Here is a 27,470-nt window from a genome sequence, read left to right on the forward strand (position 1 = left end):
CCAAGGGTGAGAAAGTATACAGAAGTGTGGCAGAATGATGGAATGGTGGGACGGGAGTGGGGTCATGAGGCAGCTTCCTCACATTTCATTTTGTTATTTACTTTTACAAATGGGGAGCATGGGGTTTCTTTTCTTTTTTTCCCTTTGGAAGCCAACAATGCTCACAGGAAATTAAAACTGCAGTGAAGGTGCTAAAAATGATATGAAAATCAAGACATTAAGAAATAATTATAACAGGGGCCTTTTTTTAGAATGTTGCCAGAAAAGGTGTTGAAAGAGTACCTAGTAAAGATTCTAATTATAAGGACTGGATTCTGATCAAAAGACATGTTTATAAGTTGCTTGTAAATGGAAAGCCATATGGGGGGCCCAGCAATGTGGTAAACTAGCTAAATTAAATTTTTACTTTGATTTTGCTTGAACATACCTTAAAAACAATTGATTAAATGTTAATTATTTTAAAAATAAGTTACAAAACCAGAACATAATCAAGGAAAGAAAGTCAAGCAATGCAGACATATGCAAAATAAAAGGTGAAAGCCTCCCTCCTTCTTTCCCCTGCAGTGGCAAATATTACTATTATATAATCTATCTGTCAGAACTTTTGAAACACTGTATATTTTATAAATGTGTTTTAGGGGTGGGAGCTAATACTGTATGTATTGTTCTGTCATTTTCTTTTACTGAATAATATATTATTAGCATCTTTTAAAAAATAGACATTATTTATATTCTTTTTAAGGAGTTATTTTATGTAAAGTGAAATGGAAACTAACGCAACCTGGCAATTCTGAAACTTAAGAAAATCATATATTTGATATATTTTTATTTTTATTGATACAATGTACTTACCACTAGGTTTTATAAGTTGCTTGTAAATTTTGCCTACTAGATAGCATTCCATCTACCAGGGTAAGACAGGAATAGGGAAGAAACTGAGACCTATACTACAGGTTATAAAAGCAGATTTCCTAATAGTATGTATAGTATAATTCCAGTTCTATAAAAGGTATGTATATGCATAGAAAGCAGTCTATGTAGAAAGCAACATCTACACTGAAACGGTAATAGTTGTTATCACAGGATTGTTGGAGTATAGCCATATTTTTCTCTCATTATGGTTTTCTGTATTTTCAACAATGAAATTCTATTGCTTTTAAAATTAGTTAAAAAGTAAATGTAATATAAAAATGCAATGCATCTGATGAAAAAAGTTCACATCCAACAGCTACAGAAAGTAAACCCTTCTGAATTAGCTTCCACTCCGTTCCAAAACCCCATGATATTTTATTTTCTTAATTTAAGGGATTAGAGTTGAGCTCCTACATTGAGAGAAAGCAATCTTTAGTATCAGTGAAACAGCTGATCAGAAAATGAGGCAAAAATAAGGAGATCATATTCCTTTATTACATATATGAAGTATAAAAAACTTAACAGAGCAATATATATAAATTTTTTGCTAGTCCACAGGACCTCAGGAAAAAAATATGTTCTGAATGTGAAGTTAATCTTATGGCACTGTGGTTCACGTTTTATATATTCAAGTACAGAAGAAATGGTATGTATAATGGTTATGATGGATACAGAAGATGAATAATAACGAAAAACTGTAATTTGGTGAACTATCACATACATTGCATCCAAAAATGAGTGAACAGAATGACCATATACTGTTAATAAAGACAAGGAGGAAACTGTCTCAATATTCAGGTTTAAATACTAAACACAAAAAACAAATTCTGTGTCTACAATAATCTTTGAAGTGTATACAAGTGCATTGCAAATAAGCGGGCTTTTTAAAATTTAAAGTCCATTTCCTCTTTATCCAAGCATTTTCTATACTTAGGACTCCTTACTCTTATTTTAGAATCTCTTCTTGTTTAGCTTTTTTTATTTTTCAAAGTTTCATCATAGCTGGTATCTGTGGAATCTAACCTCTAGCCCAAAGCTGAGACTTCATGCAAACATATTCTCCTTTCAGGTTGCATCTTCACGTAGTTTCTCTAAGTGTTCGAGGTTAAAGAGCACAACTCCCTGCACGTGGTCACTTTTTTCCACGCGTAGTGGCAGTGCTTCTGTTTCAGCAGGTCTTCATACACGCCTTTTTCTCTTTTTTTCTGTCAACGGCAGTCTCCAAACTCTCACAACACAAGTGGTAGGTAGTAAAGTGCTTTATACAATGAAATACTATATACATGTGGAGAGGATCCATTTAACACCCCACAGATCAAAGTTCACACACATCACGCAAGAGAAGGCTCTTTTTAAGAAACACCTTTTCTGATAGTAGGGTTGGGAATTCCTTAAAATCTCATTAATTACTTCAAGTAGCACAAATGTAAGTAACATATCTGAAGATGGGAAGAGTCCTTGTTAGGTGCATTGGCCTTAGTAGATGACCGCTAAATATCATATTGCTATTAAAATATCCTTAATAGTTATGAATTTCAGAATCAGTCTCATAGAAAATAGGTATCAGTATTAGGATTTTTCATTCTTCTTTATGAAACAAACTGCATTTAAACATGGGCCCAAAAGAGATACGGTCCATGCATTGGAACAATTCTGTATATTTTGGCACTTAAAAAAGTTTCCAGTTTCATTTTTGAGGTCTCCTTTCCATTAAGTTTATCTTTTGTACATAGAGACGTGCCATTAAGTGCTATAAACCTATACTGTTACTTGCACTCTCTTTTCAAAATATCCATGACTTTTCTTCCAAGAGATGGCTTCCAGTGCTGGACAAAACTTTTCATATTCACGACTAGTTTGCCTGTTCTTACATCCTCGTGTCCTGCTACAAGGTACTCCAAACCTAAAAGAGAACAATATTAGGGGCTAGGTAGTATCATAATTTATGGAAGGGAGAGAGATGATTTTAGCAGTTTTATATATACATGGTTCAATGTTTTATCAAGAGATGATTTTAGCAGTTTTATATATACATGGTTCAATGTTTTATCAATTCACAGTTGAAATGGGGAGTCACAGGCAATAATTTGGGAAACATTTGTTATGTGCTAAATGCTTTAAATGTATTATCTTATTTAACCTTAAAAATAACCCTTTGAAGTAGGTATCACTTTTCTTCTTTCCTCCTTTTACAAATGAGGACACTGAGGCTTGGCAAGGTAAGTAGTAGCTCTTTGACTCAAGCTCAGCCCTGTCTGATGGTAGAAGTTTTACTCTTTGCTATATACCTCTCTCCATGGCGAAGAAGTGAGGATTCTGTGGGTACTTAACATGCTGCTATAAATCAATAGTTCTTGGGGACTCACTATATATGGTAGTGTACGTTAAGGAGGATTTTATAAAAGTGAAACAACCATTTGGGAAAAACATATTGAAAGAAAGAGAAGCCCTGGTGGCTCAGCAGTAAAGAATCCACCTACAATGCAAGAGATGAGTGCAGATGTGGGTTCGATCCCTTGGTTGGGAAGATTCCCTGGAGAAGGAAATGGCAACCCATTCCAGTATTCTTGCCTGGAAAATCTCATGGACAGAGAGGAGCCTGGTGAGGTACCGTCCATGTGATCACAGAGTCAGACACGACTGAGCAACTGAACAACAACATTGGAAGAGAAGTATGGACTATACAAAACAGCACATATCTCCCAGATAAAGTGTTTCTGGAATATAGAATGTTTGTTTGTCATACTTTTAAAAAGTGATGAGACTTGACAAGACCTACTGCTGGTTTTATAATTCAAAATTCTTTTCAGGCTTCAAGTGAAATTTTTTGGCTAACAAAGAAAAAAAACCTAAAGGACAATCTCATTATCTATATGTTAATAAATAGAAATATGATAATCTCCCTCAGTATATGTCTTTAGTAATATCAATATTGGTATTTTGTAACAGTTTTCTGTAATATTATAGGGTAGAACAAATAAGTAATCACATTTATAAAATAAAACTGTCCAATATAAGATAAAGAGACATATACTTTAAAACTCAAATTAAGGGAAAACACGAGATATTAAAATTCAACTGAAAATATCAATTTAAACTCTTGATTTTATATATACATACATGTATAGTCTTGTTCATTCACTGAAGTGAAAGTAAAAGTGCTGGTCTCTCAGTCCTGTCTGGCTCTCAGCGACCCCATGGACTGTAGCCTACCAGGCTCCTTTGTCCATGAATTCTCCACGCAAGAATACGGTAGTGGGTTGCCATTTCCTTCTCCAGGGGATATTCCCAACCCAGGGATCGAAATTAGGTCTCCTGCATTGCAGGAAGATTCTTTACTATCTGAGCCACCAGGGAAGCCCCATTTCATTCTCTGAAATGGTTTTTAAAAATGTCATTCTAATGGTAAGGATCACCTATTACAAACATAATGTGGTCTCTAATAACAGGTATCACCAAAAACAACACAAAACAAAGCTTCTTGAAGAAATGCTCTTTCTAGTTCCAAGGCAGAAAGATACCGGTATGCATGGGACTTATTATGCTAAAAAGGCTCATGGGAATCATTTTAAAAGGGCACAGTAAAGGAATCAGTAAAGGAGGGTTATAACTTGTCAAAGTTATGATAATTTGAGCACCAAGAGCATAGTAATTGTGTGCTAACATACTGAATTAACAAGAATCCATAATTCCAAAGTGATACTCCAAAAAGAGACATCCAGAGAGAAATTAACTTGCCATCTTGAGACAGTCGTTAAAACCATTCCTTACTTTGGAAATTGGTGATTAAAGGAAAGAATTTAGCCTTTATCCTGCTTTTATAATAGGAACTATATTTCATGGTAACCTAATAGCCCACCATGGAAGAGAAAGTCCTCTTACAGAATAATGTCATGTAATAAATGAAGGGAATTAGACAAAATTAGAAAAAACATTTCTCAAACTCTAATTAAATTATTCATCTAAGAAGGGATTGCCAATTGGGTGACAAAATCATTAAGTGAATAGTTGATGGGGAACTGGATGTTTGCATAGTGACTAAATAACTCACACTCATATTTCCTAGTCTCAAAAGGGAAAACAAAACTCCTCAATGGAGAGATCAGACTGTTCAGTTTGAGCAACCTAGAAGTTTAGACCCGCAATGGTGGGTCATCCAGGTACTATATATCTTGTGATGTGATTTAACATGAAACAACACAACAGTATCTATAATAAGTGCTAGCCAAAATGTTTATCTTGAGTCTATCAAGATAGACTGTAGAGATTACAAGAAAAATAGGAAGTAGAGAGATAAGCTAAATGATACTATAAAGAACCAACCAAATACAGAAGGCAGGATAATCTACAGAACACCTGGCCTATTTTTTTCAAGAATAATTTCTAAAGCACTAAAAAGAAACTCATCATAAATCAAAGATATTTGAGGGACTTAAAAAATAGATACAATTTGTGATTCTGGATTGAATACTGGCAAGGACAAGCCCTAAAGAGCATTTTGGGATCAGTTGGGAAATTGGAATATGATCTCAGTATTAGAATATATGAAAATAAACTAAAATTTAAGGTAAAGATCATTAACTCAATAAAGTAAGTTGCAGAATGAAGTATATATTATGATTTCATTTTGGTTAAAAATATAATGTATACATATATAGAGAAATATCTGGAAGGATTCACACTAGGATGTTAACAGAGATGATCTTTGGAGGACAGAAGTGTAAAATTTAAAAATTTCCCCTAAATTTCTATAATGTACATGTGTTGCTTCTATAATAATAAAAAGGTTATTTAAATTATTAAAAGAAATAAATATTATTAAAAGAAATTAAGTCTAGGACTTAAAAGCTTTAAGTCCTAAACTTAAAAATAGCTATGATGATATTTTCAAAAAAAAAAGAAGAGAGACAAAAGAAAAAGGAAAATAATGACATAGGTTTCAAACACCAGAGAAAAGAAATGTAAGGTGGATTATAAGGTATTTAAATTCTTTAAAGGGTAACCTTAGCTTCTCCATGAAAAAGAATCCCAGTATTTAATCAACAGACTAGCTGAAACATAATGGTTGTGATATTGTTTGTATCATCCCTAAAATAATAAAATCCTCTTTAAAAATACAATAAATAATTTTTAGGAAACTTTCAGTGTTAAGTCTAGTATTTAGATGAATTTACTTTGAAAGTATAAATAAAACAAATATTATAAGAGTTTGCCATTATGTCAAAGTATAAATATAAATTAAACTAATGAAAATGATGCTGAATAAATCTGTAAATTATGGAACAGCATCATACCAAAAGTTAGCATGAAAAACAACTTTATCTGTTGTATCACTTATTAGCATTTACATTTAATTTTGCTATCTCTTTGCTTTTGACATCTACCTTGCTGCAAGTTTGAGGACACAAAGCTTACTTTGTATCCACAGAAAAAGAAAATACAATATTTTAGTGCCAGTCTTGACATTCTAAAATATTCAATAGATGAATAAGTAAATATATGCATGAAAGTAGGAATGAATTAATTTTTAGGGATGCCAACTAGATTACTCCTTTTCGAAAGTAGCAAAGGAAACAAGTTGGCGTGTAAGGTTTCAGAATTTTCTTATCAGCTTTATTTGGTCTTAGCTATTAAACTTGTAAAAATGGAAAAACAAAGTGAAAGAGTGTCTGGTTTTGCTTTGGCAAAGTCTTTTCATCAAAGTGAATAAACATGTTTTCAAGAATTCTTTGAATAATTGTGCTTATGTTTTCAATTGTGATGAACTCGGTTGGTTGTTTTACTCTGTTTGGCAGAAACCTGATTAGGAAGTATAGTTCACTTCCTGGAGGGTGGCGCAGATGGTCAAAGCTTTTGTTTTTAATGTCTTACTAAAAAACTGGGTGGATTTCTTTTTTTGTTTGTTTGTTTGCCAGTTTAGTCAAAAGTGCATAGGGAAGAGTCCCTATGCAGAGATCACTGGGAAACAGAACTTAATGACTCAGTCTCCAGTAATCAAAATCCAAGATTCTGATTAGTTCATTCTTTGGAAACATATTTATTATAAAATGTCTCTTAAATTTAGAATAATTTAGATAAAATATGAAGAGCTATAAAAAGGGTGTGAGAGGTTAGTCAACAAAGTCGAGCGTTGTATCATTGTTTATATTGTTTGGGTTGGGGGATAGTTTATTGACAGTTTTTTCTCTCTCTCATTCAGTTATCTGTTTCTCTCAAATTTATTAAACAAAGACCATAAGTGACTTCTTAATGTAACTTTGCTTTCCTGGACTTAACTTTGAAAAGAATTAGATCCAGAACACAAATTATGCACCTGTTTCAGCAGTGTCATTAAGACACAAACGGCAACTTTGTAAACAGGGAAGTACAGAAGATTTTAAAAAAATATTATTTGTTTTGCTAGAATTCATTATTTGTGTACTGCAGTACTATTATCTGGGAAATAGTAGTAGATCCTGGAGACAGTGTGGTCAAAAATCTAAATCCCATCCTCAAATTTAATGAGCGAGATAGAGTAATAAGCAGATTATGACACAATGTGAAGAGTGTGCTTATAAGGTAAACAGATCAGAATCCCATGGTTACTTGCCTGCCTCTGTGTCTGCCATATTATTTTAAGGTGTAAATTTCCCTCCATTCCAAGTTTCTCTAAGATTCTATAGTTTTGCTGCTGTTTGTTTATTTTTACTGTTCTTGATTTGAAACCAGAATGATCATTTAATGAAAAAGAAGATGATGAAAAATTGAGAGTTGTTTTCTATCCAGAAGAAACAGATGCTTCCCATGCAATAGTAAAAATGAATTCAATATTATTTGCACAGATGGAATTTTGCCTTTGAATTTCCTTTGGGAGCAAGTTCTAACCAGGGCATTGTAATAGGACCTAGCTTTCCAGTACAGTATTTGTGGCAGAGGAATTCATGAAGATGTTTTCCTTGCTACTGCCACTGGAACCAATCTGAGACTTCTCTTCAAGACAGAAAATATTAAATTGCTGGATTTTAAAATATTTTATAGAGCATGTGAAAAAGAAAAAAAATTTTTGATACCAGTTCAAAAGTTCCGTTTGGACTTTCCCCAGAATTCAGATGGTGAAAAAGGAGAGATGCTGTTGCTGAGTTTATTTAGACTGTGATTCAGAGAATGTAAGACAAGCAGCGAATCAGCAGAGACAAGGTAGGGATCAAGCTAGTAACGTCTAAGGCTCACCAGGATTGAGGATTGGACAAGTGCAGCCTCTGTTAGTCCATGATTCTGGATACAGTGTTCGTTTTCCTCGTAAAATTTTCAGTTTGGTGGATTTTAAGACTTTTTTAATCTTCACGTTGACCTCAGCATGAGATCCTTTATCATGAGCCGATAAGATCTTTATTTTTAGCACTGTAGGAACACAATTCCAAAAGTCAAAATGAATAGAATTTCATACTACTCTTTGAACTTTGAACAACTTAGATATGCATTTCAGAGTATAATGGAAAAGTGAACTAGTGATTATAATGTGGAAATATGCTTTAAAAATCATTAGGGATTAAGAGGTACACATTTCTATATATAAAATAAACAAGTTACAAGAATGTATTATACAACACAGGGAATATAGCCAATATTTTATAATAACTATAAATGGAATATAACCTTTAACAATTGTGACTCACTAGTTGTACTCCTGAAACATATAATATTATATATTAACTATATATCTCAATAAAATAAAATCATTAGGCTCATTGATTTTATACTAACTTCATCCAATGTATCTATATTAACTATCCTTTTCCTTCTTAGACATTTTCAACTGCTACTTCTTTCCATATCACTATGTTAAGAGAATATCAACCATTTGTCTACTGCAAATAAATCTTAAGCACATTCAGCTATCAAACCTAAAAAGAAAAAAGATGCACAGAAAGTAGAATGGTTATCCTGGCTTTTATTTAGATTCTGACTATATTATACTCTATGGCTAGCTTTGTGTAATGCTATGACAAGGAGCAAAATGATATTGCCAGGACATATTTTACATAGTCTAAAGAGATTAAATATTATTGGTTACTTAATTTTCTTCCCTGGTGTAAAATTCAAGCTGACTGGGATTAGGAAGCTGTCCTGTGTGATGGCAGAGCTCTAGTAATATGATTTTATTATACTCTTCCATTTATGAAATGGATGTGGATAGGGTTATGTATATTTTGGGCTGTATAAGTTATGGAATAATAAAAGACTCAGACACTAGTCAATGATATGTCGGCAAGATAAAGCATCTTTAATATATTGAAAGTGAAAGTGTTAGTTGCTCAGTTCAGTTCAGTTCAGTCGCTCAGTCGTGACCGACTCTTTGCGACCCCATGAATCACAGCACGCCAGGCCTCCCTGTCCATCACCAACTCCCGGAGTTCACTCAAACTCATGTCCATCGAGTCGGTGATGCTATCCAGCCATCTCATTCTCTGTCGTCCCCTTCTCCTCCCACCCCCAAGCTCAGTCATGTCCAATTCTTTGCAACTCCATGGACTGCAGGGACTGTAGCCCACCAGGCTCCTTTGTGCATGGAATTCTCCAGGCAAGAATACTGGAGCAGGTTGCCATTTCCTTCTCCAGGGGATCTTCCCAACCCAGAGATTGAACCAGGGTCTCCGGCAAAGTGGGCCAATTCTTTACCATCTGAGCTACCTATACTTAAGAATAAAACCATTTAGAATTTAAAGATAGTAACAGTCTTTACTTAGGGCAATGACATTTTCCTTTGTCCATACACTTTATCTTCTGGGTATTTGAAAAGTAGAGGAGTAGACAGAGATGGCAGGGGAGAGAGTCAGGCAGAGAGCTAGTCTCAATGCCTTTCCAGTATATTTCTCCTTCCCTCCTACCACTTACTGAGCATCTATTATGTGCAAGGAAATGTGCTGTGTGGTTTTCAAAAATCTCATTTCATGGGGAAGATGGCATCATCCCTGTTTTACAGATGAAGAAGTTTGGAGATGTTAAGCTATGCACCCAATAAGCCAGAAATAAAACCCATGTTGGTCTGAATCCAAAGCCTGAGCTTTTAATCATTGTGAATACACTGCTTTAAACTGATTTCTGCTTAGTAGGACTACTGGCCAAGGAATCATTTAAGTGGCTATAGACTTTCCTTTTAGATTACTAAAACAAGAATCATTCACAGGTAAGGATTACATGTCAAGAGTTTTTGTTGTTATTGTCTGCCTCTTTTCCACATAGTAGGATAACCTTGCTTTTGCTCTAAAAGCCTCCTACTCTCACTAAGATATTCAAAACCATCTCTATTAGGAAAATCTAGGTCAAGAGCAGAATACTGTATTTACTACTGTTACATAAGACTAATGCTTTGATTTATTGAGAATGTCATAAACCAGGCCACTCATTCCCGTCAAAACTCTTTGTACAGGCAGTTTGAATAGATCCTTGGAAGCACTCATGGACTTCAGACTCACCATATGAGTATTTCATTCCACAGAATGCCTTGGAGTTTCCTAACACCTGTTCTTTACATTCACATTTACCTGAAGAAAGTAAATGAACATGGCGTCAGTAATTTGGAAACAAAGTAAAAAAAAAAAAAAAATCAGCAAGTAAATCCAAGTGGTATAACCTTTTAAGACTTGAGTAATTTGTACAATATAATCCATAAGAAACCGTGAAAAGTCAAAAGAAAACTATTTTAATTGAATTAGTTATCATCCAATAAAGTATTGACCTAAGAGAAATATAGAAAAGTAGAAACAATGATATATTTTAATGCTGTAACTGATGTAGGTAGATACAGAGATGTGGGAAACATTGACATATTGGCTCTAGCTAAAGTTTCTTGAGAAATCAGAGCACAAGATTTGCAAGTTGAAAATCATAGTGGAATTAAATAGTGGGAAAGATAAATCAAGGTGCTTAAAATGAGCTGTTGTGGTGTGTTCAATAATATTGCTTATCATCTAAACAAAGCAGAAGATTGCTCATGCAGAAATTGTAGCAACCTGAGTGGATACCTCATGGCCTTTGATGATTCTACCAAAGCAGGAGAGTATGGTAACTACCATGTTAATTGAACTCCAAATGCTAAATGAACTCTAAAACCTATTTGAACTAGAAATAGCGTATCTTTTTTAAAAAATTGTTTATTTATTTATTTGGCTGTACTGGGTCTTTTTCACAGTTGGCTTAAATCTCAACATTCAGAAAACTAAGATCATAGCATCTTGTCCCATCACTTCATGGCAAATAGGTGGGGAAAACAATGGAAATAATGACAGACTATTCTGGGGGGCTCCAAAATCACTGCAGATGGTGGCTGTAGCCATGAAATTAAAAGTCTCTTGTTCCTTGGGAAAAAAGCTATGACCAACCTAGACAGCATATTAAAAAGCAGAGACATTACTTTGCCAACAAAGGTACGTCTAGTCAAAGCTATGATCTTTCCAGTAGTTATGCATGGATGTAAGAGTTGGACTATAAAGAAAGCTGAGCACCAAAGAATTGATGCTTTTGAACTGTGGTGTTGGAGAAGACTTTTGAGAGCCCCTTGGACTTCAAGGAGATCCAACCAGTCCATCCTAAAGGAAATCAGTCCTGAATATTCATTGGAAGGACTGATGCTGAAGCTGAAACTAATACTTTGGCCACCTGATGCAAAGAACTGACTCATTTGAAAAAACCCCGATGCTGGGAAAGATTGAAGGCAGGAGGAGAAGCGAAAGACAGAGGATGAGATGGTTGGATGGCACCACCAACTCAATGGATGTGAGTTTGAGTAAACTCTGGGAGTTGGTGATGGACAGGGAGGCCTGGCGTGCTGCAGTCCATGAGGTCACAAAAGTCAGACACAACTGAGCAACTGAACTGAACTGGGTTTAGTTGCAACACATAGGATCTTTACTGGGGCCTGTGGGATCTTTCAGTTATGGCATATGAACTGTTAGTTGTGGCATGAGGGGCCTAGTTCCCTGACCAGGGATCAAACCTGGGCCCGCTGCATTGGGAGCACAGAACCTTAGCCACTGAACCACCAGGGAAGTGCCCTCCCCACCACCAATGGCATATCTTATTCCTCAATGAAATGCTCTTCTCTTTAGTCCTTCAGCCTATAAGAACATGAGTAGGGAGGGACAACACAGGGGTAGGACAGTGGGAGGTACAACCTATTGAGTGTAAGAGAGGCTCAAGGATGTATTGTATAACATGGGGAATATTTTGTAATAACTGTGAATGGAAAGTAACCTTTAAAAATTGTATGAAAATAAAAAAGGGGAAAAAAGAAAAAAAATTTTTAAAGAATATGAATAGGTCTGTTATTTGAAAGCCTTTTCTTGGCTGCTTTCCAATCCTCCCTTTTCATATGCTAAGAAATCAGACATTAAAATTTGAATAAATCTTTCTTGATTAGGCCTCAGCCCAGATGTGTTTTCTTAATAGAAATCTGGAAGAGGAGGAAAATCTATTTGGTTATACTGGGTTGTTAGAATGTTTCAAGTATTATTTATAGTTCTGTTGTACTAGTTAAAGCCAGTGAAGTGAAATTTTCATCTGATGTTTCTCCATCTCTCAAGACATGGTAGAAATTAAGAGTATCTTCATGTGGTGCATTATATGCCTAGTTATGGAAACATGGCAGGTAAACAGATTGGTAAACAAAGTTGGAGAATTTGAAAAACCATTAGAAAAGCAGAAGAAATCTTTCAAAAGCAATTGTTCAAACATAGAATTCAGACTAAGTAGCATTAAGGCACAAAATTAATGGGAAAGATTTTTCCTTTTCAAATGCTAAAAAGATAGATACAACAACTTCATATTATCTAATCTTTCCTACCTTCTTTCCTGTTGTAAATTAAAGTGACATCAATTAAGAAAATGATCTTAAGATTGATAAGTGAAAAAAAATCATGATATAAAATTGCTGATATCGTGTGTTTCTCAGATTTGAGTTCTTGATTCTTGAAAGGTCCATAATTCTCTATGAGAACACATTAAAACTGTGGTTTCTTAACTCTGCTTCAGCCACACTTGCCTCCTTGCTGTTTCTTAAATAAGCCAGGCCTAGGCTTCCCAGGTGGCGCTAGTGGTAAAGAACTGCCTGCGAATGCAGGAGACCTAAGAGACTTGGATTTGATCCAAGTTGGGAAGATCCCCTGGAGGAAGGCATGGCACCCCAGCATTCTTGCCTGAAAAAATGCCATCGACAGAGGAGCCTGGTGGGAAAGAGTCAGACACTGAAGCGACTGAGCTGGCACGCACACAGTCTCACCTCAGGGCTGCTGTACTTGCTTTATCTCCTGCCTAAACTCTTTCCTCTTTTATCTGTATAGCTCATTCCCTTACCTTCTTCAGATTTTTTTCCCTCAAAAGTCCTTTCGATCACCCTATTTAGAAGTATGTCCCTCTCAAGTCTTTCTTTCCTCCATCCCTGCTTTATTTCTCTATTATACTAAACATCATTAAATATTTCATTTATTTATTAGCTGTCTTCCTCTGCATGAATGTAAGCTCCTTAGAGACTGAGATTTTTGTTTGTTCAATTACTCTATTTGCAGCACTGGCACATAGCATAGGCTACTCAATAAATATCTGCTAAAAGAATGAGTTTATAAAGAACACCTACAAATTAGTAAGAAAATTACAAATAGGAAATTCACAGAAAAAGAAACCTGAATGTTCCAGAAGTCACAAAAAATTACTAATCAGGAAAATGGAATTAAAATGGCAAGCTCCCATTTCACACCCTTCAGATTGGAAAAAATTTAGAGGTTTGATAACATTAATTTTAGAAGTCCAATAAATATTAACTGAGTTAAACTGCCTGAGTGAATGAGTTATGATAGTGCTTGGCCCCTTGTATATGCTGTATAGATATTTGTGAAATACATACAAAGTATTAGTGAGGATGAACAACAGGATGTCATGTTTTGCTGGTGGAATGCAAATGGATACAACCACTTGAGAGAGCTATTTGGGAGTAAATGATAAATTTGACAGTAAGCACTCTTGCAACCCAACAAAATTCCAGTTGAGCTATTTCAAATCCTAGAAGACGATGCTGTGAAAGTGCTGCACTCAATATGCCAGCAAATCTGGAAAACTCAGCAGTGGCCACAGGACTGGAAAAGGTCAGTTTTCATTCCAGTCCCAAAGAAAAGCAATGCCAAAGAATGCTCAAACTACCACACAATTGCACTCATCTCACACGCTAGCAAAGTAATGCTCAAAATTCTCCAATCCAGGCTTCAACAGTACATGAACTGTGAACTTCCAGATGTTCAAGCTGATTTTAGAAAAGACAGAGGAACCAGAGATCAAATTTCCAACATATGGTGGGTCATCAAAAAATCAAGAGAGTTCCAGGAAAACATTTATTTCTGCTTTATTGACTATGTCAAAGCCTTTGACTGTGTGGATCACAACAAACTGTGGAAAATTCTTAAAGAAATGGGAATACCAGACCACCTGACCTGCCTCTTGAGAAATATGTATGCAGGTCAGGAAGCAACAGTTAGAACTGGACATGGAACAGACTGGTTCCAAATTGGGAAAGGAGGATGTCAAGGCTGTATATTGTCACCCTGCTTTTTTAACTTAAATGCAGAGTAGATCATGAGAAACACTGGGCTGGATGAAGCACAAGCTGGAATCAAGATTGCCAGGAGAAATATCAATAACCTCAGATATGCAGATGATACCACCCTTAAGTCAGAAAGTGAAGAACTAAAGAGCCTCTTGATGAAAATGAAAGAGAAGATTGAAAAAGTTGGCTTAAAACTCAACATTCAGAAAACAAAGATCATGGCATCTGGTCACATCACTTTGTGGCAAATAGATAGGGAACCAGTGGAAACAGTGGCAGACTTTATTTTGGGGGGCTCCAAAATCACTGCAGATGGTAACTGTAGCCATGAAATTAAAAGATACTTGCTCCTTGGAAGAAAAGTTATGACCAACCTAGACAGCATATTAAAACGCAGAGACATTACTTTGCCAACAGAGGTCTGTCTAGTCAAAGCTATGGTTTTTCCATTAGTCATGTATGGATGTGAGAGTTGGACCATAAAGAAGGCTGAGCATTGATGAATTGATGCTTTTGAACTGTGGTGGTTGGAGAAGACTCTTGAGAGTTCCTTGGACTTCAAGGAGATCCAATCAGTCCATCCTAAAGGAAATCAGTCCTGAATATTCATTGGAAGGACTGATGCTGAAGCTGAAATTCCAATACTTGGCCACCTGATGCAAAGAACTGATTCATTTGAAAAGACCCTGATGCTTGGAAAGATTGAAGGCAGGAGGAGAAGGGAATGACAGAAGATGAGATGGTTAGATGGCATCACCAACTCAATGGACATGAGTTTGAGTAAACTCTGGCAATTGGTGATGGACAGGGAGGCCTGGCGTGCTGCAGTCCATGGGGTCACAGAGTCAGCCACAACTGAGCAACTGAACTGAACTGAACACTTGAGAACCAACAAAATGAGGTTGTATCCTAGAACAGGGATCAGCAAACATTTTCTATAAGGATCAGATGATAAACATTATAGAGTTTGTGAGCCACAGGGAAAAATTAAAGATTTTATGTAGGTATTTATGTAACCACTTAAAGTGTAACTGTTTAAACATTAGAGCAGTTAGCTTTAGCCTGCAGAAAAGTATAAGGCAGGCCAGATTTGGCCTGAGGGCTGTAGTTTGCCAGCCCCTGATCTAGTGAAATGCCTTCTCAAGTACACAATATAACATATATAGAAAAACATTCATGGTAGCACTATATGTAATAGTGGAAAATTGGAAACTGGAGATAATCTAAATGGCAAACAATGGGAGAATAAAAATGGATAAATCTTAAAAAAAGTACACATTTAACTAAAAATAATTTTAAGGGGTAGGTATGTTATCATGTACATAAGATTTTTAAAATATTAAATATACTAATTATATACTATTTACTATAAAAGTGAGTTGCTCAGTCGTGTCCGACTCTTTGCGACCCCATGGACTGTAGCCTATAAGGCTCCTCTGTCCATGGAATTTTCCAGGCAAGAGTACTGGAGTGGATTGTCAGTTCCTTCTCCACGGGATCTTCCCGACCAGGGATCGAACCCAGGTCTCCCACATTGTGGGCAGATGCTTTACCGTCTGAGCCACCAGGGAAGCTCACTATTTACTATATATATACTAAAATAGTAAAAATATGAAAGTGAATGGTGAACACCAAAATTCAGGTTAGCAGTTATTCTGTGGCATAAGGAAGGCTAATTGAGTTTGTAGATTGGTACACCTAGGGCTTCAAATGTATCTGTAATATCTTATAATTTAAATGAAAATATGGCTTCCCAGGTGGCACTAGTGGTAAAGAACCCACCTGCCAATGCAGGAGACACAAAAGATGTGAGCTCAGCCCCTGAGTCAGAAAGATCCCCTGGAGGAGGACATGGCAGCCCACTCTAGTATTCTTGCCTGGAGAATCCCTGGTGGGCTAAGTCCATAGGGTCGCAAAGACTTGGACACAACTGAAGTGACTTAGCACATGAGACAATTATTGCAAAGTTAAGATTTGATAGCATGGAGAAGGAAATGGCAACCCACTCCAGTGTTCTTGCCTGGAGAATCCCAGGGATGGGGGAGCCTGGTGGGCTTCCGTCTATGGGGTCACACAGAGTCGGACACGACTGAAGTGACTTAGCAGCTTAGCAGCAGCAAGGTGTTCATATGGGTGTTCATATCACAGTTTTGGTGTTTGTAATGTTTAATAATAAAAATATTTTCAAACTTATTTTAAGTTTTATTTGGATTATTTGGTGATCACTTTACAGCCAAATGCTGACAAGAGTTTTTGTCCACATTTGTATTTTTGATAAGAGTAAGTTGGTGCTAAATAGAAACACTTGATTTTCTACGAGAAAAGAATACAGACAGGATGAACCCAGAAATTATGTATTCATACCAATATCACAACATGCTCCTCAAATGACAGAGCAGATAAATATCACAGCAAATCTGAATCAGAAGAAAGAGTAGTATAGACTTGATAAGCTCAAAGAATCATCTTTCTGTAGTAAACAGTGTTTTGACTTCAGTAAAAATACTTTTTCATATTCAATTAATGTTGTTAATATGAATGTTATTAGTTTAATTTGGCTTATATTTAGTTTATAAAATTATTTCTGTTCTAGAGTTGTAACAAAGCTATAAACATAAGGCGTTCACAGCTAGTTTTTGCTTTGTACATACTGAATTACACTAGGTCTATGAGAATATTTTTCCTTTAAATGGATCTGTACATTTCCATCAAAACAGCAAATTTTAGAGAGAAGGAAAGACGCCAAAGTACTAAGAGTGGGATAGTGAGATTTGGGGTTTTTTTTTTTTACTGTGATATTTTGTGTTTTCCAATTTTTTACTCTATGTTATTCTACCAATAAGAAAATTTTAAAAGCTTGTTAAATACCATTAGTTATATTTAATAGTTTTATACTTATGGGGTTCACTACCTGGTTAACCTCAAAACTAAAGCATTCCCCTTATAAGATTCAAAATCTGTTCTCTGGTTTGTCATGAATCACTGCTACTCAAGACCAGACCCAGAAATATCATCTCCAATTATACCTCTTATCCCACCTGAATGTCGGAGTGCAGAAAATCCTTGCTCATCCTTCCACTCCCAGGCTGGCTCACTCTTATTGTGCATGGAATGGAAGTCAGGAACTTCATGATACCAGTCGATGTCTATGCTAATAAAATAGAAAATGATGAAGAACGCATTAAGGAATTTCTTAGAACTTGAATGAAATGAATGTATTTATAGAGATTTAAACCTTGTCAGCTATCTTCCTATCTTTTCACTTTTCAGAAATAAATAGTATCATAAAGGGCCTATTGTTAAAAAGAATAATTCATCTTGCAAAATGAACCAGGCCATCTCTAGAATCTTGCAAGCACAATTTACTTGACTTTGCAATTTGACAAAAATTCTTTAAAGAGATGTGAAACTACATCTTTGCTCCTCCAGTGGCATGCGAGGTTTTCCAGATCACCATAAGATCTTCAAAAGAATCTGAAAGACACAGAGATGAGAGCAAGAGCCATGCTTGTTCACCTGCTGAGGCAGTCTCCTGTATGAGGGTCGCAGCTCCCCGCACAGTCACAAGGCCGGCAGCCGTAGTCTCCGAAGCCCCAGTACCCCACCATACACCTCTCACAATGTGGTCCTGCCACCCCAGGCTTGCAAGGGCAGTCACCATTGCTGGGGTCACAGAAGGTCACCGAGCTGAAAGGAAGGACAGCTGATCCAACCGGATGACAGGAACACACTACAACAGAGAAGACACAGAAGCACCAATGAGTGAATCAGTTATCTGCAAAGATTGGTCCCCAACTGTTTCCTCTCACCACACAGCACATCTCTGAGGCTTCTCCTTTACCCACTTAATGTATGCTCAGCAAGTGAAAGCTAATTAAACTGCAGATAAGAAGACATCATCAGAAAAGCATATCTGCTGCTAAACCACCTAATTTATCATAAAATTAAAGGCATTAATATGAATGGCTTTTTGTCTGGGGTGATGAGGATGAATAAGCAAAGAAGACAAAGAAGCAGCAGTTAGTGAGAAAGAAAAAAAATCATGAGTGCATGGTGTTCTGGAAGCCAAAGCTTCAAGGAGGTGGGCAACATCAACTGTATTAAATGCTGTAAGTCCAAGCAGATGAGGGGCAGGAATGGATCATTGCACCTGACAGCATGAAGACCACTGCTGTCCATGACAGGAACAGTTTCAGTGTAATAGTGAGTAGTGAACCTCATTGAAGAAAACTCAGGAGAGAATAGGAGTAGAGGAATTTGAGCATGAAAACAGACAGTGCTGTTGACAGCTTTTCTCTAAGGGCAGAGAAATGTGGTGGTAGCTTAAACTGGAGATAGGAACTGAAGTGAAGGTTTCAGTTTTTGTTTGTCTTAAGATGGGGGAAATTACAGCATGCTTGATGTTGGTGGAAAAGATCCAGTAGAAAGGGGAAAATTGATGAGTAAAATAGCGATGGGAGAATTTTTAAAGGGATATTTGGGAATACTTGGGTAAAGATAAAAGGATGGGATTTGGTGTAGAAGAGGAGGTGTTGGCCTTGGGTAAGAGCATAATTAGTTCATAGTAATAAGATGGAAGGCAGAGTATGTGGATACAAATGCAGGGAAGTGGATAAATGCCATTGTGGGAGCTGGGACTTTTCTTCTGACTGCTTGTTTTCTGGATGAAATAGAAAGCTATGTCATCAGGTGAGAGAGATGATGAAGAATGGGAGTGGGAAAGTGACTGAGAGACTTAGGAAGTGAAGTATATTTGCCAGCAGCATAAAGGGCACCTTTTGAGATTAGTAGTCATGAATTCATGACTTCGGACAAAATGATTTGTTGTTTCTTTAGTTTTATACAACTGGGAGAGTTCAGATGTGGCACAGGAAGAAAGCTTGATTTGATTTGCTGAATGTTTGTGTCCTTCCCACTATATTTGCATGTTGAAGCCTAATCCCCACTGTGATGGTATTAAGAGGTGGGAGGCCTTTGGGAGGTTTGGATACAGTTTAGGGGAGATGAGATTGGTGCCCTTATAAGGGACAAAGAGTGCAGAGCTCTCTTCCTTGTGAAGGATGTGAGACAACAACAGAAGTAGGCAGTCTGCAACCTGGAAGAGAGCTCTCACCAGAACCGGGCCATTGCTGGCATCATATTGCAGACTTAAACCTCCAGAACTGTGAGAAATAAATGTTTATGTTTAAGCCACCTGCCTGCCTGTTTGCTAAGTCGCTTCAGTTGTTTCCAACTCTTTGCAACCCTGTGGACTGTAGCCCACCAGACTCCTCTCTCCCTGAGATTCTCCAGGCAAGAATACTGGAGTGTGTTGCCATTTCCTCCTCCAGGGGATCTTCACCACCCAGGGACTGAACACACGTACCCTGTGGCTCCTGCTTTGGCAGACGGATTCTTTACCACTGAGCCATCTGGAAAGCCCTTAAGCCACCTAGTCTATGATATTTTGTTATAACAGCTTGTATAGGCTAAGACAGCTCCTCAGACTAGAATCTATAATCATAATTTCTGCAAGTTCTTTATATTAATCAAGAGTCCTTCTCCTCAGCCCTGTGGACAGAGGAGCCTGGTGGGCATGACTTAGCATATATGCAATAGCCGACTAACAATGCTGTGACAGTTTCAGCTTCCTAGTTTCATGCCTTTCGGATAGTTAACCACTCTTTCTTCTACACTGCCTCTGTTCTTTGTATGTATTTCTATTCTGTGTGTATCACAGTGCATCATTATTATTTGTTTATGTGCCTGTCTCCCTTATTACTAGACTCTGGACTCATTGACAGAAGCACCTTTATCTTCTTATTTTGGCTTTCTATACCCCAGAACAGAGTCCGGAATATAGTAGATGCCCAAATAAGAATTCATGGAATTGACCTGAAGGTCATTCCAGGCTGTGAGAGTCGTATGTGAAAGGGCCTGTTTCGGGAATGTGAGAAGTTTAGTGTGTGTAGAGTGTACATTTAGGGGAAAGCAGTTGGAACTGATACCACTGTTGTTGTTTAGTTACTAAGTCAGGTCTGACTGTGACTCCATGGACTATAGCCTGCCAGGCTTCTCTGTCCATTGGATTTTTCCAGGCAAGAATACTGGAGTGGGTTGTCATTTCCTTCTCCAGGGGATCTTCCCAACTGATGAGGCAGAAGGAAAAGTGTAGAGTTAGGTTTGGAGCCAGACCATCGCAGAGCCTAACCTAAGAAGTTGAATTTTGTCTTATGGGTATAAAGAAGCATAGGAAGCAAACTGTTTAAAAAAAAAAAAGCAGAATTATGACATGGTTAGAATTTAATTTTGACAGTTACTTTGGTGACATCATAAAGAGACTACTGATGTCAGGGAAACGAGGCAAATGAGAGAAAACAAGCAACTGAACTAAGACAGCAGATGAAGGAACAGGAGAAAAGGTTGGATGTGAAAAACTTTTTAAAATATTGAATTGATTGGATTCAGGGGCTGGATGATGAGGAAGAATGCATTGTTGAGGGACAACAGAAACTGAGGAAGGTTTTAAGGTTTCTAGTTTGTGAAAGTGAATAGAGCAGGTTGGGATAGGTGAATCCATGTCGGGGTGGAGAGAAGAGACGGAGAAAAAGATGAGTTCAGGGCTGGACATGTTGAGATGTCTGAAGAATACACTAATAAGTTATACTGTTTATGTATGTGCTTAGCTGCTCAGTCATGTCCAAATCTTTGCGACCCCATGGACTGTAACCCACAAGGCTCCTCTGTTCATGGGTATTCTCCAGGCAAGAATACTGAAGTGAATTGCCATGCCCTCCTTCAGGGCATCTTCCCAACTCAGTGATCGAACCCAGGTCTCCCGCATTGCAGGTGGAATCTTCACCATCTGAGCCACCAGGCAAGCCCAATAAGTTATACCAAGCAACTGGAAATAATAATCTGAAGTGTAATAGAAGATTGGAGTCACAGTTTTGAGAATTGTCAGCAGATGGGAATTGAAACTAGGACTACTGGATGAGATTTCCCAGAGAGTGTATACCAAGTAAGAAGATAACCAAAGTGGAACCCTGGTGAACACCCACAGAGTCCAGACAGTTGGAGGAGCAGTAACTTGTGAAGCAGATAAGGACCAGAAAGAAAGGGAGAAGAAGCAAGTAGATGTTGTTATGGAAACCAAAAGATGAGAAAGTTTCAAGTGATTAACAATGTCAAACAAAGCAGAATGTGTAAGTCGCATAAGATATATAATAGGACAGTAATGTTGTCACACAGAAGGGCACTGGTGACTTGGAAGAACAAGATCTGAAGTGGAGGTACTAATGGTATAGTATTCTGTTTAGATCTCCTTCATTTTGTTAAGCCTATAGTCATTAGGGGAGTAGTTTTCAAACCAGCAGGAATGTGAGAAGTCTGCAAAAATTCTATACATGTTATATCCGTGAAACATACCCTTCCTTTCCTCTCTTATGCTCTCCTTGGTTGAGAACCACTAAAATAAGAACATGGAATATTGCCCTTTTGAAAAACAAAAGGTATAAATTATCTTCTTGGGACTATTCATTTATTTGCTCACTCAACCAACATGTGTTAGTTAATAATTCTAATGTTTATGAAGCATTTGTAGTTTACAAACACAAATACCCCTTAGTCAAATATTTAAGGTCCTTCATACTATGGCCCTAGCCCACTTTTCTAGTTTAACTTCTCATTACTCTCTTGCCTACGGCCCTTATTCTAATTGAATGAGATGAATTCTTGCAGTTAGCCTTCATTCTAATTAAGTGGGACCCCAATCTTTCCTGCTTTTGTACCTTTATGAATCCCAATAGGGAAATCTTTTCTCCTACATTAATCTTTCAAAATTCTACACATCTTTTAAGATCTATTCGAGTGTCAACCCTAAAGGTTGTCTCTGGAAGGCCATGGTCAAAATGATTCAATGATTTGGAGTCGGAGAAGTGCTCATGATAGGAGCCCTGTTTGCATCTTTCTTATAAAGACAGAACCTCACGGTTGAAATTCAGTGATATCCAGAAAGATGCAGCACCCTTCCCACTGCAACCCCCTCCCACCTCACCAAGTATGAAGCCCAAAGCAGCTATTCCATTTATCCATCTAATGGGCAAGTTTACCTTAGAAATCATTCCCTATTTCAACATAGTTGAATATGATTTCATCCTTTAGTTGAAACCTCTTAGTGCTTTAAAAATAGCATTTCTTGTTATAGCTCTGCTCACTTCTACTTTGTATTTCAGACAGTCAGGTGTCTACTTTTCTCTGACCAAACAGTATGTAAATTCCTTGAAGGTGAGCATGGGTTTCACTCACCTACCCCCTGAAGTCTTCAGTGGAGAGACTTGTATTCAACTCCAAGCTAAATTTTTTTATCTTTATGAGCCTCACGTTTCTATTTTACCAGGTTGTATTAAGAATTCAATGAGTCATAGCGTATGTCCCTAGAACTTAACAGGCAGCTAGGTCGGACACGACTGAGCGACTTCACTTTCACTTTTCACTTTCACACATTGGAGAAGGAAATGGCAACCCACTCCAGTGTTCTTGCCTGGAGAATCCCAGGGACGGCGGAGCCTGGCGGGCTTCCGTCTATGGGGTCACACAGAGTCGGACACGACTGAAGTGACTTAGCAGCAGCAGCAGCAGCAAATAGCAGATTCTGACTACTCAGTAAAAGACTGTTTATTTGAATTAAAAGGCAGTGATGAAAAAGCTATTTACAAAGGGCAGCAGAGGAAAACCCCATAATAGACATTGCTTGAAAAGATAACAGTGCGTGTGTTTGTTTAAGGCAGCATTTATTTATCTATTCACTTATTCAGTAGATATTTAATGAGCACTTGCTGTGTATTAAATACTGAACAAACTCCCAAGCACCGATTTGATATTTTTGGTTCTTAAAGATATCCAGAATTTAGAAGAATAATTATTAGAAGATTAAAAAAACTTATCTAATGCAAGGAGAAAAGTAAACATTCTGCCTCTAAAACACTGAGTTTTTCAGGAGACCAACTTTATTTTGGTTCATACAGTTATGGTGATTGCTGACATTAAATCCCCTGATTTTTTTTCTTTTGGTTGGGTTTTGTTATGAAAACATTAGGCATTTTCTTTTGATAGCAAAGTATTTTTGATTTTTTATTAAATAATTTGGAGAGATTATACAGTATGTAACATGAATGTATCAAAATGCTATGTGAAGACTTTTTAATTAAATTAAATCCCATAATCCAATAGAAACATTTCATCATTTTGAGGTGACTACTGACCCTGTGGACATGAGTTTGAGTGAACTCCAGGAGTTGGCGATGGACAGGGAGGCCTGGCGTGCTGTGATTCATGGGGTCGCGGAGAGTCAGACACGACTGAGCGACTGAACTGAACTGAACTGAAACCAATAGTTACTGTATCACTCAGTTAAGTCAACTTAGTTCTTGATAGCAGACAGGGGACCAGAAGAAAGATGAGGTAGGACTCATCTATTGTATTATATGGTATTCCACCACTACCACCACTATCTTTTATGGAAAAATCCAGTCCTTTCTAGGATTTGACCTATCTGTACTGCCATATATTTCAAAACCTACACACATTTCAGGAATGGTCAAACAAGAATGTGATTCTATTACATGTGCTAGTGGATTTCTGTCAATGTGACTTTTCACATAATTAAAAGATAAAAATACCATTTGGAAACTATGCAGAATTAGCTCCAGGCAAAAGCCCCTGACACCTTTTTTGGCATACTTTTTCAGACTGCACACTGAGGCTCACCTTGCATACCTATCTCCTGAAGTTTCTATAGCAAGCAATATCTGTTACACACATAGTCTACATTTCTTATTTTCTTCCAAAATGGAAGTATATTTTCTCTTTGTTTGGGAGGAAGAGGGAAGGTTCTTAGAGATTCTGGTTCAGGTTATGATCTTCCAACATAAACAGTAAGTGCTTAGGTTGAATTTTAGAATCAATAATTTATTAATTGTTGTAAATCAATAACTTACTAATTGTTGACTCTAAAATTCACTTACATTTTATGCATTCATTATGATGAATATCAGATTAAAACCAAGGGGGCTTTCCTGGTGGTTCAGTGGTAAAGAATCCACCTGCCAATGCTGAAGACGTGTGTTTGATCACTGGTCTGGGAAGACCCGACATGCTACAACTAAGAGTTCACTTGCCACAACTAAAGACCCCGTATGCCACAACTGACCTGGAACAGCCAAATAAATAAATTTTTTAAAAATATTAGAACCCAGAGTGATATAAACCCTTGACTTCAGTTTTGTCTTCACCTTGTTAGATATAAAACCCAACAGTAGAGATTGAACTAACACCATATATTATTATTCTAAACTTAATTATTAGTTTCATTATCATTTGGTGGGTATTCAACTGTGGTAAATTGTTCTCAACAACCAAAATGTTGCTTTGAGTAGTAACCAGATATACTGGGTTGGCCAAAAAATTCGTTCAGGCTTTTCTGTAACATCTTCTACAAAACCCTGAATGAACTTTTTGGCCAATCCAAAATTTAGAGGCTATGTGGCCTATCTAGGTAGCAAATTATTACTGGAGTAATTATTAATACCACTACCTCCCAAAAGAAAATTCACCCTAGGCTGCTCTCATACAACCATATTGGCAAAGCAATATTATTTAAAAATGTCATTTTAATTCCTCATTATTGTCACAACATTTTTTTAATAATGAAAACAACTTATTTTAAACAGTATGTTCTGTCTGGTATGTCCTGTTATAAGAAAACATGACACAGTAACACAAAACTTCCAGAACAGATGAGAGAGAGGAAACGAGTACTTCACAAAAGATTTCACAACAATTTGCCTTCAAATAATGAATTTAGATAATTTCTAAATGTCGTACAGATCTTATTTACAGATATGTGTTAGTAGCATTACATCTATTTTGTGATGTACTGTCCCTCCACAGAGCATGTACAGACAAGAGTGAGGACATGAGGCTGTTTTTTTCTTAGAAAAGGTAACTACAGATAGAACAGTGGATGAACACTTGTAAAATAACCCTGTGTATATTTAAGGCTCTGAAACTAATATCTGTTTCAATCACAAAGGCTGACGATAAATACAACTGTTTGGAAAGTACCTGTAATGTCTCAGGAAGACATTACCTACAATACAAAGGCAATCTAACAGAGTTGGTAAGGGCAAACCCTTAAAGAGTCAGACTAAGAGTTCAAATTCCCGTCATGTGGCTTACCCTTTATATAACTGTGAAATTAACACCCTCAAGTCTGTTTTCTCTTTCATGAAAGAAGAGTAATAATACCTATTCTACAGAATTGTTTCTTTGATGATTAAATGAGATAATGTATATATGTAGCAATGTTTCAGGCATTTAGTGGCACCATATGCTTAGATAATCACTGTTATTGTTATCTGCATGAAACATACCAGCTTTAAATATCCACCATTTATTCATTTATTCATCAAACCTTTACCAAAGAGTTATTGAGCTTTGGTGTTAACATGAACTATGCTAGGAGATGAAGATATAAAGACAAATAGAGAGTCTTATCTCTTCAGAGAGATATGCAAATCCTCTATGCTAAGTCACTTCAGTCGTGTCCAACTCTGTGTGACCCCACAGACAGAAGCCCACCAGGCTCCCCCGTCCCTGGGATTCTACAGGCAAGAACACTGGAGTGGGTTGCCATTTCCTTCTCCAATGTGTGAAAGTGGAAAGTGAAAGTGAAATCGCTCAGTCATGTCCGACCCTTAGCGACCCCACAGACTGCAGCCCACCAGGCTCCTCCATCCGTGGGATTTTCTAGGCAAGAGTACTGGAGTGGCTTGCCATTGCCTTCTCCTCTATACAGTTAGCAAAAACAAGATCAGGAGCTGACTGTGGCTCAGATCATGAACTCCTTATTGCCAAATTCAGACTGAAATTGAAGAAAGTAGGGAAAGCCACTAGACCATTCAGATATGACCTAAATCAAATCCCTTATCATTATATAGTGGAAGTAAGAAATAGATTTAAGGGTCTAGATCTGATAGACAGAGTGCCTGATGAACTCTGGACGGGGGTTCGTGACATTGTACAGGAGACAGGGACCAAGACCATCCCCATGGAAAAGAATGCAAAAAAGCAAAATGGCTGTCTGAGGCAGCCTTACAAATAGCTGTGAAAAGAAGAGAAGTGAAAAGTAAAGGAGGAAAGGAAAGATATAAGCATCTGAATGCAGAGTTCCAAAGAATAGCAAGGAGAGATAAGAAAGCCTTCCTCAGCGATCAATGCAAAGAAATAGAGGAAAACAACAGAATAGGAAAAACAAGAGATCTCTTCAAGAAAATTAGAGATATCAAGGGAACATTTCATGCAAAGATGGGCTCGATAAAGGACAGAAATGGTATGGACCTAACAGAAGCAGAAGATATTAAGAAGAGGTGGCAAGAATACACAGAAGAACTGTACAAAAAAGATCTTCACGACCAAGATAATCACGATGGCGTGATCACTCACCTGGAACCAGACATCTTGGAATGTGAAGTCAAGTGGGCCTTAGAAAGCATCAAGATGAACAAAGCTAGTGGAGGTGATGGAATTCCAGTTGAGCTGTTTCAAATCTTGAAAGATGATGCTGTGAAAGTGCTACACTCAATATGCCAGCAAATTTGGAAAACTCAGCAGTGGCCACAGGACTGGAAAAGGTCAGTCTTCATTCCAATCCCAAAGAAGGGAATGCCAAAGAATGCTCAAACTAACGCACAATTGCATTCATCTCACACGCTAGTAAAGTCATGCTCAAAATTCTCCGAGCCAGGCTTCAGCAATATGTAAATCGTGAACTTCCAGATGTTCAAGCAGGTTTTAGAAAAGGCAGAGGAACCAGAGATCAAATTGCCAACATCCGCTGGATCATGGAGAAAGCAAGAGAGTTCCAGAAAAACATCTATTTCTGCTTCATTGACTATGCCAAAGCCTTTGACTGTGTGGATCACAATAAACTGTGGAACATTCTGAAAGA

The 27,470-nt window shown here is 37.2% G+C and overlaps 1 protein-coding gene across 3 annotated transcripts in view; it reads right to left on the reverse strand.

Annotated features, from left to right (window-relative positions):
* Positions 1–1,385: 1,385 nt before the first annotated feature.
* NTN4 (netrin 4) overlaps positions 1,386–27,470 on the reverse strand; it is a 121,546-nt gene continuing 95,461 nt past the window's right edge. For 2 of the 3 annotated variants that reach the window (XM_055395254.2, XM_055395252.2), the window contains 5 exons: positions 17,999–18,212; positions 17,509–17,633; positions 10,368–10,436; positions 8,122–8,292; positions 1,386–2,815 (listed from right to left, as the gene is read on the reverse strand). In XM_055395254.2, the coding sequence (XP_055251229.2) occupies positions 2,679–2,815; positions 8,122–8,292; positions 10,368–10,436; positions 17,509–17,633; positions 17,999–18,212 (716 nt within the window). In that variant the 3' untranslated portion in view covers positions 1,386–2,678. The remainder of the gene's footprint in view (positions 2,816–8,121; positions 8,293–10,367; positions 10,437–17,508; positions 17,634–17,998; positions 18,213–27,470) is intronic. The other variant, XM_055395253.2, reaches the window with a different exon arrangement.

This window comes from Moschus berezovskii, chromosome 6 (assembly GCF_049115385.1).
Source record: "Moschus berezovskii isolate FMDL1 chromosome 6, NW_MosBer_1.0, whole genome shotgun sequence".
Lineage (NCBI taxonomy): Eukaryota > Metazoa > Chordata > Mammalia > Artiodactyla > Moschidae > Moschus > Moschus berezovskii.